At 34.3% G+C, this 16,021-nt stretch overlaps 3 protein-coding genes across 3 annotated transcripts; 2 read left to right on the forward strand and 1 right to left on the reverse strand.

Moving 5' to 3' along the window:
• Positions 1 to 116: 116 nt before the first annotated feature.
• LOC148767779 (PKS-NRPS hybrid synthetase cheA-like) lies at positions 117 to 2,747 on the reverse strand. The gene is made up of 4 exons (XM_088824787.1): positions 2,548 to 2,747; positions 1,439 to 2,163; positions 843 to 1,349; positions 117 to 750 (listed from the first exon to the last, which is right to left on the reverse strand). The coding sequence occupies exons 1-4, from the start codon at positions 2,572 to 2,574 to the stop codon at positions 117 to 119; spliced, it is 1,893 nt and encodes a 630-aa protein (XP_088680913.1). The 5' UTR covers positions 2,575 to 2,747.
• Positions 2,748 to 4,501: 1,754 nt separating this feature from the next.
• LOC105955156 (polygalacturonase inhibitor-like) lies at positions 4,502 to 5,682 on the forward strand. The gene has a single exon (XM_088824482.1). The coding sequence runs from the start codon at positions 4,551 to 4,553 to the stop codon at positions 5,544 to 5,546; it is 996 nt and encodes a 331-aa protein (XP_088680608.1). The 5' UTR covers positions 4,502 to 4,550; the 3' UTR covers positions 5,547 to 5,682.
• Positions 5,683 to 11,820: 6,138 nt separating this feature from the next.
• On the forward strand, positions 11,821 to 12,990 carry LOC105955213 (polygalacturonase inhibitor). The gene is given in 2 exon segments (XM_012978919.2): positions 11,821 to 12,375; positions 12,377 to 12,990. Coding segments are annotated over 2 exon segments (1,002 nt in total). The 5' UTR covers positions 11,821 to 11,862; the 3' UTR covers positions 12,866 to 12,990.
• The last annotated feature ends 3,031 nt before the right edge of the window (positions 12,991 to 16,021 follow it).

Here is a 16,021-nt window from a genome sequence, read left to right on the forward strand (position 1 = left end):
TCTCTATTAATTCTTTAATCTTTCAGTTTGAAACGTTATTTTATGCATAGTCCCGGAAAAAATGCTAGTAATTGGAGACCCAATACATACATAAGCCAAATTTAATAATGGGCCCATCACATATCTAATCTCATACATAAGTACCTCTTCATCGAGTTATTCTTAGGTCGTCCCTTGGCCTTCACAAATGTCGGCTCTTGTAAATGCGTTGAAGAAGGATTATTTAGGTCCCATAAATAGTCGGCCGCATTTTTTTGGGACATGTAATCTTTGTTTGATAACTTCTCGAACTCATCGAGAAGAACTTTCTTAATTGCAACTGTGCGATCAAACGGTTCCTCCTCATCCTCCCATGGATCCGACTTTGGCTCGACAACCAACGTTCTCCAGAATGGATGTAACTGTTGCGGATAAAAAGTATCTCCCTCAGCAATTTTAACTGCAATCATACACGCACACGGGAGTCCGTGGGTTCGACTTAGGTAACAGTTGCAACTATCCGGATTATTTTCTAATTTTTCGTACTCTTTATCCAACAGGTCCAGTGCTTTGTGTGATACGTTACATACCAAAGCACCGAAGCACGACAGTGAAGTACTGTACATCCTGACTGTTCTACTGCTTTCATTTTCCACCTTCAATTCATTAATTTGAAGGTCAACTTGCGCATCTAGTGCATTTTGAACTGTATCCATAGCTCCAGTCGATGTTTGGATCCAACGCTTCGATGCACGATGTGCACTCTCTACTCTGTTTCGAGAAAACACTCAAATAATGAATAAATGTAACATGTGTATAAAAGATTGTACGTAACGAGTTTATAGTAAAATCAATTTATATACCTGTTAGTCGTCGTGTTACCGAAATGAACGATGTTGTTGGTCCAACACTTAACAAATCTCTCCTTATAAATCAACCACGTTTCATTGATGTAAGTTATCAGCTTCGGATATTGCCCGTACAAACTAACTATCTCTCTATAGTTGCATTCGTATTCTTCCTCAGTCTCAGATTCGACTAACTTTGCCCACACCGTCCTCCGGAACAGTACACCCAACTTGGTGTTACCCAAGAATTTTGACGCGTTTGCCTCAACGTTTCTGTTTATGTGATATAAACATAACATGTGATGCGAATGTGGAAACACGTTTGGCAATGCTTTCAGTAGGCCCAGCTCACGATCTGTCAGTATCACTTCTGGTTCTATCCCGATTGGTAATATGTCTCGCAAACATCGCAATGTCCATGCATAAGTGTCCCCATCTTCACGTGACATAAAAGCAACGGCAATAGTGAAGTTCCTTCCCACGGGAGTAACCCCAATGATCTCCAAAAGAGGCATTTCATATCTACATATATATATATATATATATATATATATATATATATATATATATATATATATAATAAATGTAATACACATTTAAATAATTATTACCTGTTAGTCTTGTACGTGCAATCCATCAGGATGACGTATGGAAATAACTGCAAAAGCTTTATTGAATCAGGGTGCGCAAACATAACGTCTTGCACTGTATCACCAGCTGGATTTGTTCGATGCCATTTGCTGTATCCACTCTCACTTAGTTCGTGCCACAGATGTTGTATAACTGTTTTTCCTTTCATTTCCTCTCGTCTAATTTTCTGTGATTCATTGTACACTTCTCTCAAGGACGCAGCCGTATCCGGATTCATCTGCCTCAGATGATGCAAAATTTCCTTCGGCTTCACATGGCTCTTTTTCAGTATCTTTGTCACTTCTCGTTGCTCTTCAGTCAGGCGACTTAGCGAACGTAGTCCTTGTGGATATTTATGAGGATTATGATTGTGCTTGCCATTTTTGATGGTAAGGCGCCATAATCCATCACGACCCTCTTTACCCCATAGCGCAAAAGGGCATTTACACTTTATTGAACCGGACTTCCGGCTTGTTTCGACCTCTGCATTTTTTCCTCGACTCTTATAGGCTCTTTTGCAAGTTAAATACTGTCGGCCTTCGTGGTAAGACTGTCGCCTAATCTCATGTCCATGACTGATGGCCATATTCATCGCCCACTCGACTAGTGCATCTTTACTATCAAATGCAGTCGAAATTGTGAAAAATTCACTGAAATCATGTAGCTCGAATGTTTCAATATCTTCATCCACATCTATGTATACTTCCTGTTTTTATATTAATGTAATTAGCAAATTATAAAACTAAAGGATAAAACTAAAAAAAAATAAAAAAAAAAAAAAAAAAAAAAAAAAATTGTGGTGCTCGTGTGATTTCACACGAACAGAGAGGTTCTGCTCGTGTGATTTCACACGAGCAAACCTCCTCTGCTCGTGTGAAATCACACGAGCTAATTAAAAAAAAAAAAAAAATTTATTCTTGAGCTCGTGTGAATTTACGCGAGCACTTGCCAAGTGCTCGCGTAAATTCACACGAGCTCAAGAATAAAAAAATTGTTCTTGAGCTCGTGTGAATTTACGCGAGCACTTGGCAAGTGCTCACGTAAATTCACACGAGTAGATGAATTTTCGGGAAAAAAACGAAAAACTTACATTCGGGTCTAAGTTGTTTGGATCCATCGCAAAAATTGTTGAATATCTGAAATTTTTCACTTTGAATGTTGAGTTTTCTTTTTTTATAGGATTTGGTAGGAATAGTACAAAAGGTAAATAGTTATGGTAAAAAGGTAAAAAACCATGGTAAAAAAGTGCCTGAATGTTTAATTTGGCCTGCGTATATCACCACCCTTCCCATAATTAAATGTAAACATTTGTAACTTTGACTATTAGTCTTCTTAAAATAGAAACACTTTGACTAGTGAAAGCAAAAAGATATTTTTATCAAAATTTATTTGGACCATACATTCTCAATCCACGTGAATTGCATAAAATGAGTGGGGCAATATATCTGCATGCTTCACTGATTGAAAATATTATTTTTTTATTCTTTCCACGTGACATATTTTTATGTACATCAAATTCAAATTCAAATTCGAATTGGAAATGGGGTCACACATTTGGCAACACAAACCAAAAGTAGGATAAGATCAATTTGCAATTTGCATAGTGGCTAGTCCATATATTTATTTATTTCTATGTTACACCCGATAAAGACTACATTGAGTGTCTTTTAATTTATCGTTGATTTACATATACTAATACGAGTGTGTGATTTCTGGAAATCTCAGAGGGTTCTCAGATGAATTACCTTGTGCAATAGGAGCTTTCCCATTACTTCCATTGACTGCTTTCACCAGTTCTCCAACTAATTTGGTCAGATCTTCAATTTTTTGATTAGTCTCTACTCTGTTTCTAGTCATTTATGTGTGAAAATTTGACAGCATCTCTCCTATTTCACTCTGTATCTTTTTGTTGAATGCTAATTGCTCATCCAGATAGGCTTCTGCATCAGATCTAGTGTTGTCTCCAGATCTCATTCTGACATGACTCCTTGTTATCATTCCTAGTTCCTCGCCATAAACGATGGCTCTAGATACCAATTGTTATGATTCCTTCCTCTTGGTGAATCTTGAAGCTTGAAAATTACCTGCAAATGTGAAATATGATGGATAGGGTGAGAATAATGATACTGACGGCGGTTCTTTAGGTTTAGGTAGAGATTTCTAGCTAAAGAAACTAAACTATATTAACCTAAAAGTTACCAGCAAATTGACGAAAAAATGGCAGGCTCCTCTCTTGTCTTTTTATACTGCAAAAGCAGGTGAGAAGAGAGGGGTTCAGGAGTGCTCCTCCTCATGCAAAGTTGGTGGGTTGCCTCGGTGTATGAAACGGTGCCGTTTCACCCTTATTCAAGCTGAAGTAATAAAACGTGAAATAATACAAAACGTGTCCACGCTTCTATGAGTTGAACGACGTCGTTTATTCCTGCGGTAATTCAAAATACCGTTTATTCTGTTACAGCGTGTTATTCTGATACAAGGTACCTCAAGAGGCGCCAGTAATGTCGTGAATTGTCATTGGATGAGGATCATACATACATTATAGGCAGGTTGAAATCGGTCGAAATGCTGCCTTTGTCGGAATCTACGGCACCGCCGCATCCACTTAATATATTACGTTGCTAATTAATCACCTATTCCACCACTTAATCAGTACGTAATTCATAGTACGCAATTTTGATGTATTTCATTACTTAACTCAGGAATTTCTAGAGAAAGATGTCGGACGATATTCGAAAACAGAAAAGGGGTTTATGAATCTTGTTGGAGAAACGTAACTTTCAAAGACAATCCTCAAATTATTTACGTCGATTTAATGACCAGTTGCAAATTAATAGTTGATAGTAAAATTTATTTTCAATATATTTGTATAAAAATATATAAAAAGAATTTATATATACATAAAAATTTATAAATGTTTATACAGAATATTTACACGTTTACCCTAAGTTCACGTATCCCCATTTTCGAAAAACCCCGTTTCCCCGTATCACCGTTTCTATGTCCGCACTAGATAGACAGTCCATATCCTACCCCTTATATAAACCTCAACTAGTGGCATGCATTATAAACTCATCTCTCTTTTATCCAAAAATCATGGCCACTATCTCCGGCCATTCTCTCATAATTTTGCTAATTCTCTTCTTCTCCTTCAACTCTTTGGCATTTTCAAAGAAATGCCATCCAAATGACAAAAAAGCCCTCCTACAAATCAAGAAAGACCTCAACAATCCCTACGATTTAATCTCATGGGATCCGACCACCGACTGCTGCACCTGGTCCACGGTGGACTGCGACGACAAAACCAACCGCATCACCCGATTCGACACCTCCGACGCCAATTTCGGCCTCCCCATTCCGGCGGCCATCGGAGACCTCAAGTATCTCGAAAGCCTCGCTTTCCACAAAGTCAACGTCACCGGTCAAATCCCGGAATCCATAACCAAGCTCACCAACCTCAAATCTCTCGATCTCCAGTGGAACTCTCTCACCGGCCCTGTTCCGTGGTTCCTCAGCAAACTCAAGAAGCTGACGTACATTGGGCTGTCGTTCAACAGCTTCTCCGGCACGATTCCGGCGTCGCTCTCCCAGCTCCCGAACCTCGGCGGCCTCGGTTTGGACCGGAACAAACTCACCGGCTCAATCCCGGAATCTTTCGCCGATTTCCGGCAGCAGGATTTCTACCTCTACCTCTCGCACAATCAGCTGACGGGGAATATTCCGGCGAGATTGGGGCACGCCAACTTCACGTGGATAGACGTATCAAGAAACAGGCTTGAAGGTGAGATATCGTTCTTGTTCGGGAAGAACAAGAGCTTAAACACCGCCGATTTTTCGAGGAACATGTTTCAGTTCGATTTCTCCAAGGTTGAGTTTTCGGAGAGCTTGAGGAACCTGGATCTGAACCACAACAAGATTACGGGGAGATTGCCGGAGGGATTGGCTAAGATGGGTGATCTTATTTCTCTGAACGTGAGTTACAATCGGCTTTGCGGTAAGATTCCGGTGGGCGGGAGTTTGCAGAGGTTTGAAACGACGTCGTATTTCCACAACAAGTGCTTGTGTGGTGCGCCGTTGCCGAAATGCAAGTGATTTTATTATTATGGAATATTCCCTGCAAATTTGTATTACATTGCAGATGCATTTGCGGCGCTTAAATTATTAATTAATTGTAATCTTCATAACATGTTATGAATTTAAAATAAATTTTAAGCGCTTAAATTATTAATTGTAAGGGTTAATTACAAACAACCCCCTGAGGTATGGTCAATTTACAAAAAAACCCCTCTTGTTTGGATAATTACATCTATCCCTCAACTATGATTTTTTCTTACACCACCACCCTTATGTCGTCAAATTCAACATAATCATCTAGATTTCGTGGAATGTGTTGTAGTTTGTAGTCATTTTGTATAAAAATACATACAGTTCTAATGCACAACAATCTGATATATACAAGCCAAAAAGCACATATTATGATAATCTTTCTTCAAAATGTAGAGTTCGAACAAGTACAAAAGTGATGATATTCCAAACAAGAAGGGGGTTTTCGTAATTTGACCATGTGGTTGTAATTTACCCTAAAAATTTTGTATGTATTGCATTAGGTGGCCGTTATATGCAAGCCCATTTTTTTATTAGTTCAAGACCTCTAACATGAAAATACTAAATTACTCTTAATGAAATTCAAAAGTAAATAAAAAACACAAAATATTAAAAAATAAAAAATATATTTCCTTTGTGCAAGACCAAATAAAATACATAACCCTAGAAATCTCCTTTCATTATTTCACGACTTAAAAATCTCCTCCTTCTTCTTCACAAAGCCACCAAGAAACCCTACATGTCGAAATTATCAAATACACATTTTGAAATGAAAAATCGGTGCTAGAGAGACCCTACATGTCGAAATTATCAAATACACATTTTCAAACACAAAATATCAAAAACAGTCATATACCGGTGCTAGAGAACCGATTTTGAAATGAAAAATCGGTTCTAGAAAACCGATTTCTCTTTGCAAAATCGGTTCTCTAGCACCGATATTTTTCTGTTTTTCCAAAATTAAAAAAAAAAAGTTGTAAATCGGTACAGGAAAACAAAATTTTATCAAGAATCTATGCTCGATTGATGTTTTCGTATGTACAAACAAAAGTTTCATAAGAGGGCCTTACTTGTTGGTGGTGGTGGTGATGGTGCGGTGGAGATGGTTTGGTGGTGGTGATGGTGCGGTGGTGGTGGCTTGCTGATCGTCGCCGGCGGTCTGGTGGTGGTCGTGCGGCAGTCTTGGGCGGTGGTCGTGCGGTGGTCTTCTGCGGTAGACGTGCGGCGGTCTTCTGCCAAGGTCGTGCGGCCGTTTTGTTTTTACGTATTCTTTTTTTTTTTTAATTTCTTTTGAGTTTTTTATTTTTTGGTTTTGTACAAATAAAAAAGTAGGGTTAATTTGTATTTAGGTATTATTTAAGGATAAGGGTATATTCGTCCTCTTTGGTTTTGCTATAATAAAATTAAATTAATTTATGGGTTTGAACTAATAAATCTCTTAATATGAGTTTGAACTAATAAAAAAATGGGCTTGCATATAACGGCCGCCATTGCATTATGGCACGTGAAACTAAAGCCTCTAAAAAATATTCTATCATTTTTTTTATATTCCATCAAATCATTTTTTTTTATATATATCTACAGCAACTTATTTTATCCCACAAAAATCTCTCAACTAATTTACTAACACTCACTTTTTTTTTAAATAATTATTATGTTTATTAATAATGAAGAAGTATAATAATTACACTTTCTTTGACGACATCTTTAGAATTATTATTTTTGTATGTTTTTTTTTTTCTATTAATTCTCTAATTTTTCACTTTGGAACGCTATTTTATGCATCGTCCCCGGAGACCCAATACATAAGCCAAATTTAATAATGGGGCCCATCAAATATCTAATCTCATGTATATAAATTCGCACAATTAAATGTAAACATGTTGTAACTTTGACTATTAGTCCTCTTAAAATAGAAACACTTTGACTAGTGAAAGCAAAAAGATATTTTTATCAAAATTTATTTGGACCATACATTCTCAATCCACGTGAATTGCATAATGTTTCTTTTTTTCTCAATTGATGAGTGGGCCAATATATCTGTCATGCTTCACTAATTGAAAATATTCCTTTTTTATTTTTTTCACGTGACATATTTTTATGTAGATTAAATTCGGGAATTGCTATTTGCGGTTTGAAAATTACTATTTGCGGTTTATAATAAAATTCCCTAAAAAACACTTTATCTCTTTAAAACTCAAGATTTTCCAAAAAAATCCAAAAACCCCCTCAAAACGCGTAAAAGCCCAACTTGGGCGTCCATTCATGCAGTGCACGCCCAAGTTGGGCGTGCAAGCTGCATTTGGGCGCCCGAGTTGGGCGTCCAGTGCATTTTTTTTTCTTTTTTTAATTGAACGCCCAAGGCGTGTACGAACGCCCGGAACATCCATACATTTGGCCATACATTATCTTATCATATCATTTTTTTTTCTTTTTGTGACCGTAAATAGCAAATTCAAATTCAAAGTATGGGGCCATACAATATTTGGCAAACAAACCAAAGTAGGATAAGATCAATTTGCATAATGGCCGGTCCATATAGACCCCGTTATTTCTATGTTACATCCTACGAAGACTATACTGGTTGTCTTTTTATCGTTGATCTACACACACTAATATGAGAGTGTGTATATGAATGGTAAATACATATATAAATTATATATATATATTTAGCATTTCATCTTATTTTAACTAATCTTATATTGACAATCAAAAGAGGTCTAAAAGTACTACAATTATGTACTAAAACTAGTATTCTAAAAATCGGTCTTTGGGTGATTAACGTATGTAACAACCTTGGATAGAACCAAAATAGTAATTAAAGATAGATGTAATTAAGGCCATTTAATAATGGGCCATAGTCATAAGCAAAGTAACTTTCAATGCTGTAAATAGACCAAACACTGTCGGCCTCACACTTTATTTCTCAATTATTGAGTGGAGCAATATATACACCACGTGCTTGAAGTTGATGGTTCACTATATCATTCTTTATTTATTTATTTATTTCACATCACATATTTTTTTTGTACATCAAAACTCAAAGTCCAAATATAGATTTGGATAAGATAATTAATTTGCAATTTTCATATTAAATGCTTGATAACACTGTTACTATAATATTAAATTATATATATGGGGCTATATGCCAAACACCCTTTGTTATGATTCTAATTCTTGATAAATCATTTATGTATAAATGATATTTGAGATAAATCAAATGAGCCTGAAAAACTATATGCATGCCCTCACTAATTAGTATAACTAGTACTTCACCCGTGCGATGCACGGTGATCAATTTTAAAATCAAATATGCTTAATGTGGAAAATCGACAAACTTAAAAATGTCGAGAATGTAAATTGAATGTGAATCGAACAAAATATAACAAATTTTTATCTTAATTTATCAATAAGCAGTCTACATAAATATAAACTAAAATGTTCTTATATACTAATATTGATATACTAATAATACTAATACTAATACTAATACTAATACTAATACTAATACTAATACTTAAGGTTATTGAAATCTTACGATTAAACTTTAATTATAAATAGTTAATGTGATTATTACGTTACTGTCAACACTTTATCCCCTGAAATATTATTAAAGAAAGTATATACAAAAAGAAAATCACAATATATAGTATTACTTTACTTCTTTCATCATCTATTGTTGCAATATAAAGTAGGAAAATCAATTAGAATTAGTACAATTCTATTTTTTCTAAATAAATAATATTTTATTTTAATTAGTTCTTAAGAGACATTTGTATGTTTACTCGAATTTCTCACACTCTACCAATGTTAACACCATAACTGAGCTTGTATTAGGTCATTTATTTATTTATATTTAATACAATTCTTTGTATTCTTAAAGATACAACTTCTATAGTTTGACTTTATAAATTTTAAAAGACATATATTTTTTATAACATTGTACAATCTTTAAAATATTTATATATAATTATTATCTATATTATTTTTGAAAGAATTACAAATCTTACGATTTATGATTCGATTCAAATCGATTTTCGATTTGATTTACGATTTAACAATCATGCTAATATTAATACTCATGTTGATATTAATACTAATACTAATATTAATATCTTATATATAAAAGAAAGAAACGCTAGGGAACCTAAGATTCCCTAATGGCATATTTGTAAAAACAAATTAATTTATGTATCTGAAATGCTAAATCCCACACTATTTTTACCAAATCATGCACATAACTAAAATTATTTATCTCTCTAAAATATTCTTTCTCCTTCCCCATCCTTCTTCTTTTTCCCTAACTTTTTCATAAAATCACACAATAAAAACATCCTTAGCATTCCAAGTTCGAATTTGACAAAAATCTTCACATGTTCAAACTAAAATAAAGTTGGAATTTGAGGGAAAAAAAATCAAATTCATATGAATTTGAATAATTAAAAATGCTTAATGAAATTGAATAAATATTAAACAAAACTGAACTCATTTTTGTATGATTATTCACGTAAAAAAATAATGAATTTTGAGTGACTTGGATAAAATCATTTTATAGAGAAGTTAGAGAAAATTTGAGTACAGAGAGAATGTTTTTTTAATTTATGTGTGGGATTTAGTAAATTTTAGTATGGGATTTAGCACGCCCATTTATGTATATATAAATTTGTACCCCTATTTTGCAGCCAATTTTTTTCTAATTACTTTAACACCAAATCCCGGCTAGTACTATCATAATCTACTACATCTATATTTTTTTTAATTATTATTATTATTATTATTATTATTATTATTATTATTATTATTATTATTATTATTATTATTATTATTATTATTATTATTATTATTATTATTATTATTATTATTATTATATCTCCTATTTTCCAGCCTATTTTTCTCTAAAAATAATTTGCTTCATTTATTTAATGATCAATTTCATATGATAACAATTAAGTTTTTATAGTTTTTTTTTAATGAGTTTGTATTATTGAATTCGTAGTAATAGTGATGTTGTTATCAATATCACTAATAGATTTTATTAAAATTGTTATTATCATGTATTAAATTAAGGGTAAAATACACTTTACCCCCTCGTATTCTGCATGAGAATCACTTTACCCCTTCGTACTCTCAATTTCATCGATTTACCCCCTTGTACTTGTATAATTTCCCAATACAGCCATTTCCTTCAACTTTTGACAATTTTGACTCTGACGCCGATTGGTCAACTCTGTAAATTACAAAATTGCCACTAACAGCCAACTCTGTAAATTACAAAATTGCCACTGCCTATAACGCGTCGTTTCTCCTCCGTCAATATTGTCATTTCTTCTTCTCCCACCACTTTCCCTTCCAAGATATCCCCAAATTGAACCCTAACTTAGTAAAAATCAAGACCCAAAAATTGATCGATTCCACACAGTGCAAAGAAAAAAAATATACGAATGTGTGAAACTTTCTCTTTTCTAATCTCGAGAGTCAAAATCGAAAAAAATCAATATTTACGTCAATATTTTGACTCTTGACCAAATGGCGTCATAGTCAAAATGGAAAAAAGTTGACGAATAGGGTTGTATTGGAAAATTATACAAGTACAAGGGGGTAAATCGACGAAATTATCAGGGTATAGCTAAGAGGCTTATGGAATCAGCTGCGCGAAAATAGTATTTTCCGTTAGATGTGAACGGCGGATACTTGATGGAGGGGACCAAAAGTGGAATTGGGCGGATGAAAAAGTGTAATACTCCCTAGTTTTCAGAATTCGAAATAAAAACATTGTTGAAAAGTTGGAATTTTCAAATGGGAATCCACATAATTCGAAAATTCAGTTCAAGTTTAATTTCCACCTATGTTTTACAAAGACTCCAACTTCTCAATGTTTTTCCGCATTTCGGAAACATTTCGTGCCGAAAACTCGAAAACACCTGTCGAACACCTTATGGGTTATTTTACAATTTTAAAAAAGTTAGAAACATATTTGAATAGCTAATTTTCAAATATTTTTATTGCTTCTCAAATTATTTACATCGATTTAATGACCAGTTGCAAATTAATACTTGATAATAAAATTTATTTTCAATATGTTTGTATAAAAACATTTATATATGTTTATAAAGAATATTTATAAATACACCCCTGTACTTTTAATATTTACACGTTTCCCCTAAGTTTACGTATTTCTATTTTCGAAAAACCTCGTATCGCCGTTTCTGTGTCCGTACTACATAGACAGTCCATATCCTACCCCTTATATAAACCTCAACTAGTGGCATGCATTATACACTCATCTCTCTTCTATCCAAAAATCATGGCCACTATCTCCGGCCATTGTCTCATACTTTTGCTAATTCTCTTCTTCTTCTCCTTCAACTCTTTGGCATTTTCAAAGAAATGCCATGCAAATGACAAAAAAGCCCTCCTACAAATCAAGAAAGACCTCAACAACCCCTACGAGTTAATCTCATGGAATCCGACCACCGACTGCTGCACCTGGTCCATGGTGGACTGCGACGAAAAAACCAACCGCATCACCCGATTCGACACCTCCGACGCCAATTTCGGCCTCCCCATTCCGGCGGCCATCGGAGACCTCAAGTATCTCGAAAACCTCGCCTTCCACAAAGTCAACGCCACCGGTCAAATCCCGGAATCCATAACCAAACTCACCAACCTCAAATTTCTCGATCTCCGGTGGAACTCTCTCACCGGCCCTGTTCCGTCGTTCCTCAGCAAACTCAAGAAGCTGACGTACATTGGGCTGTCGTTCAACAGCTTCTCCGGCACGATTCCGGCGTCGCTCTCCCAGCTCCCGAACCTCGGCGCGCGGCCTCCGTTTAGACCGGAACAAACTCACCGGCTCAATCCCGGAATCTTTCGCCGATTTCCGGCAGCAGGATTTCTATCTCTACCTCTCACATAATCAGCTGACGGGGAATATTCCGGCGAGATTGGGGCACGCCAACTTTACGTGGATCGACGTATCAAGAAACAGGCTTGAAGGTGACATATCGTTCTTGTTCGGGAAGAACAAGAGCTTAAACACCGCCGATTTTTCGAGGAACATGTTTCAGTTCGATTTCTCCAAGGTGGAGTTTTCGGAGAGCTTGAGGAACCTGGATCTAAACCACAACAGGATTACGGGGAGATTGCCGGAGGGATTGGCTAAGATGGGTGATCTTATTTCGCTGAACGTGAGTTACAATCGGCTCTGCGGTAAGATTCCGGTGGGCAGGAGTTTGCAGGATTTCAAAACGACGTCGTATTTCCACAACAAGTGCTTGTGTGGTGCGCCGTTGCCGAAATGCAAGTGATTTATGGAATATTCCCTGCAAATTTGTATTTGCAGATGCATTTGCCGCGCTTAAATTATTAATTAATTGTAATCTTCATAACATGTTATGAATTTGAAATAAATTTTAAGCGCTTAAATTATTAATTGCAGTCTTAATAGTGATATGTGATCAATCTAAATTAAATTTAAAGTACACGTGAAATAATAAAAAAATTTGCATGTATTATTGCATTATGGCACGTGAAACTAACCCTAATGATATTTTTGTAAAATTATTTTAAAAAAGTTTTTCTTTCATTTTTTTATATTCCGCCTAATCATATTTTTTTGGTAAATTACAACTATTCATGAGGTATGGTTAAAGTATAAAAAACACCCTCTTGTTTGGGTACTTACAATCACCCTCAACTCTAAATCTTCTTACACGTCCACCCCAGCGGTTTCAAAATTTAGTGGAATTTTCGAGATTATATGGAATATTATCACTTTTGTACCCGTTTTATCATATTCGAACTCCACATTATGAAGCAAAATAATCATAATATGTATTTTTTGGCTTGTATATATCAGATTGTGGTGTATCAGAAACTGTATTTTTACACAAAACGAGTACAAATTAGATATTCCACGGAAACTAAATGATTATGTTGAATACACCATAAGGATGGAGGTGTAAGAAAAAATCATAGTTGGGTAGATGTAATTATCCAAACAAGAGGGTTTTTTTCGTAAATTGACCATACCTCGGGGGTGTTTGTAATTTACCCTATTTTTTATATATATATATATATATATATATCTACAACTTCTTATTTTATCCCACAAAAATCTCTCAATTAATTTACTAACACTTCACTTTTTTTTTTAATTATCATTATTTTCATTAATAACGAAGAAGTATAATAAGTATACTTTCTTAGACATCATTATCATTATTATTTTTTATGTTTTTTTTTCTCTATTATTCTTTAATCTTTCACTTTGAAACGTTATTTTATGCATAGTCCCGGAAAAAATGCTAGTAATTGGAGACCCAATACATACATAAGCCAAATTTAATAATGGGCCCATCAAATATTTCATGTATATAAATTCCCATAATTAAATGTAAACATTTGTAACTTTGACTATTAGTCTTCTTAAAATAGAAACACTTTGACTAGTGAAAGCAAAAAGATATTTTTATCAAAAATTATTTGGACCATACATTCTCAATCCCACGTGAATTGCATAAAGTTTCTTTCTTGTACCCAATTAATGAGTGGGGCCAATATGTCTGCATGCTTCACTAATTGAAAATATTCTTTTTTTCATTCTTTCACGTGACATATTTTTATGTACATCAATTTCAAATTCAAATTCAAATTCAAATTCAAATTGGAAATGGGGTCACACATTTGACAACACAAACCAAAGTAGGATAAGATCAAGGGTAAATTTCACATTACCCTCGTACTCTCCCTGAGAATCACTTTATACCCTCGTACTCTCAATTTTATCGATTTTTCCCTTTGTACTTGTACAATTTCACAATATAGCCCTTTCCTTCAACTTTTGTCAATTTTGACTCTAACGCCGTTTGGTCAACACTGTAAATTACAAAATTGCCACTGCCTATAACGCGTCGTTTCTCCTCCGTCAATATTGTCATTTCTTCTTCTCCCACCACTTCCCCTTTCCAAGATATCCCCAAATTGAACACCTAACTTAGTAAAAAGCAAGACCCAAAAATTGATCGATTCCACCTAGTGCAAAGAAAAAAATATATGAATGTGTGAAACTTTCTCTTCTCTAATCTCGAGAGTCAAAATCGAAAAAAATCAATATTTACGTCAATATTTTGACTCTTGACCAAATGGCGTCAGAGTCAAAATCGAAAAAAGTTGACGAAGAGGGTTGTATTGGAAAATTGTACAAGTACAAGGGGGTAAGTTGACGAAATTAAGAATACGAGGGGTAAAGTGGTTCTTGGGCAGAGTACAAAGGGGTAAAGTGGAATTTACCCTAAGATCAATTTGCAATTTGCATAGTGGCTGGTCCAAATTGACCCTAGTTATTTCTATACTACATCCGATGACGGCTATACTGGTTTTTTTTTTTATCGTTGATCTACACACACTAATATAGGTGTGTGTTTGTGTGTATATGAACGGTAAATCCATATACAAATTATATATATATATATATATATATATATATATATATATATATATATATATATATATCATTTCATCTCATATAAAATTTAAAAGTGTTTTCATTATTATTTGCCCAACCAAGGGTGCGACCGGTGCTATAATTAAAGGCAATCACGCCAAACCCTAATGTGCATAAAAGTTTAGTAACATTTTTTTCTTATATTTTCCTATATAAATTTATAAGTATTGACGGTCCTAAATCTCAAGGCTTCGTTTAGTTGCGAAAATTAGTCATGACTAACTAAATAATTCGACTTTGTTTGATGTTTAGTATTCTCGATAACTGTTCGGGTCGACCCGCGAATATTATCTTATCATGACTTATTTTTTCTTGTCTTACTCTTTAGGGAACTTTTTTTGTTGGTCCTCTCAAGTTCGATATAATAACTGGATATTCATTAGATTATTTAATCTTATTTTAACTAATATTATATTGGCAACAAACGAGGTCTAAAAGTACTACAATTATGTACTAAAACAAGTATTTTAAAAATCGGTCGAGACGGCCGATTAATCGGTCTATGGAGCGGAGGCGGTCTGAAACCTTTATTATTTTCGTGTAAAGTTTTGAAAACTTGCTTTTTACATGTAAGACAGTTTTAGACGGTCCGAGGTGGTCTGAGGCGGGTTGAGGTGGTCAAACCTTGGAGGCGAGTCAAACTTTGGTGGCAAAAATGAGTCAATATCGTTTTTTCTTTAAATGAAAAAAACACTAGGCTTTTAATAAAAAAAATAACTTTATATTTTTCTTTAATTTTGTTAGTGTTAATTTTAGCTCTAAAGGACCTAATGCTATATGCTTGCAATGTTCGAGTATAATTTTAGATGCACAAGATTTTTGTTTTATTTTTATTTTGTAAGGATTTCTAATATATTATGATCTTATTATTATCAAAAATTTATTATGTAATTATGATATATAAATAATCAGAATAAATAATGTTTAAATATATTTTTACATATCGTTTGAAGTATTT

Source organism: Erythranthe guttata, chromosome 10 (assembly GCF_056151865.1).
Source record: "Erythranthe guttata isolate IM_541 chromosome 10, IM_541, whole genome shotgun sequence".
NCBI lineage: Eukaryota > Viridiplantae > Streptophyta > Magnoliopsida > Lamiales > Phrymaceae > Erythranthe > Erythranthe guttata.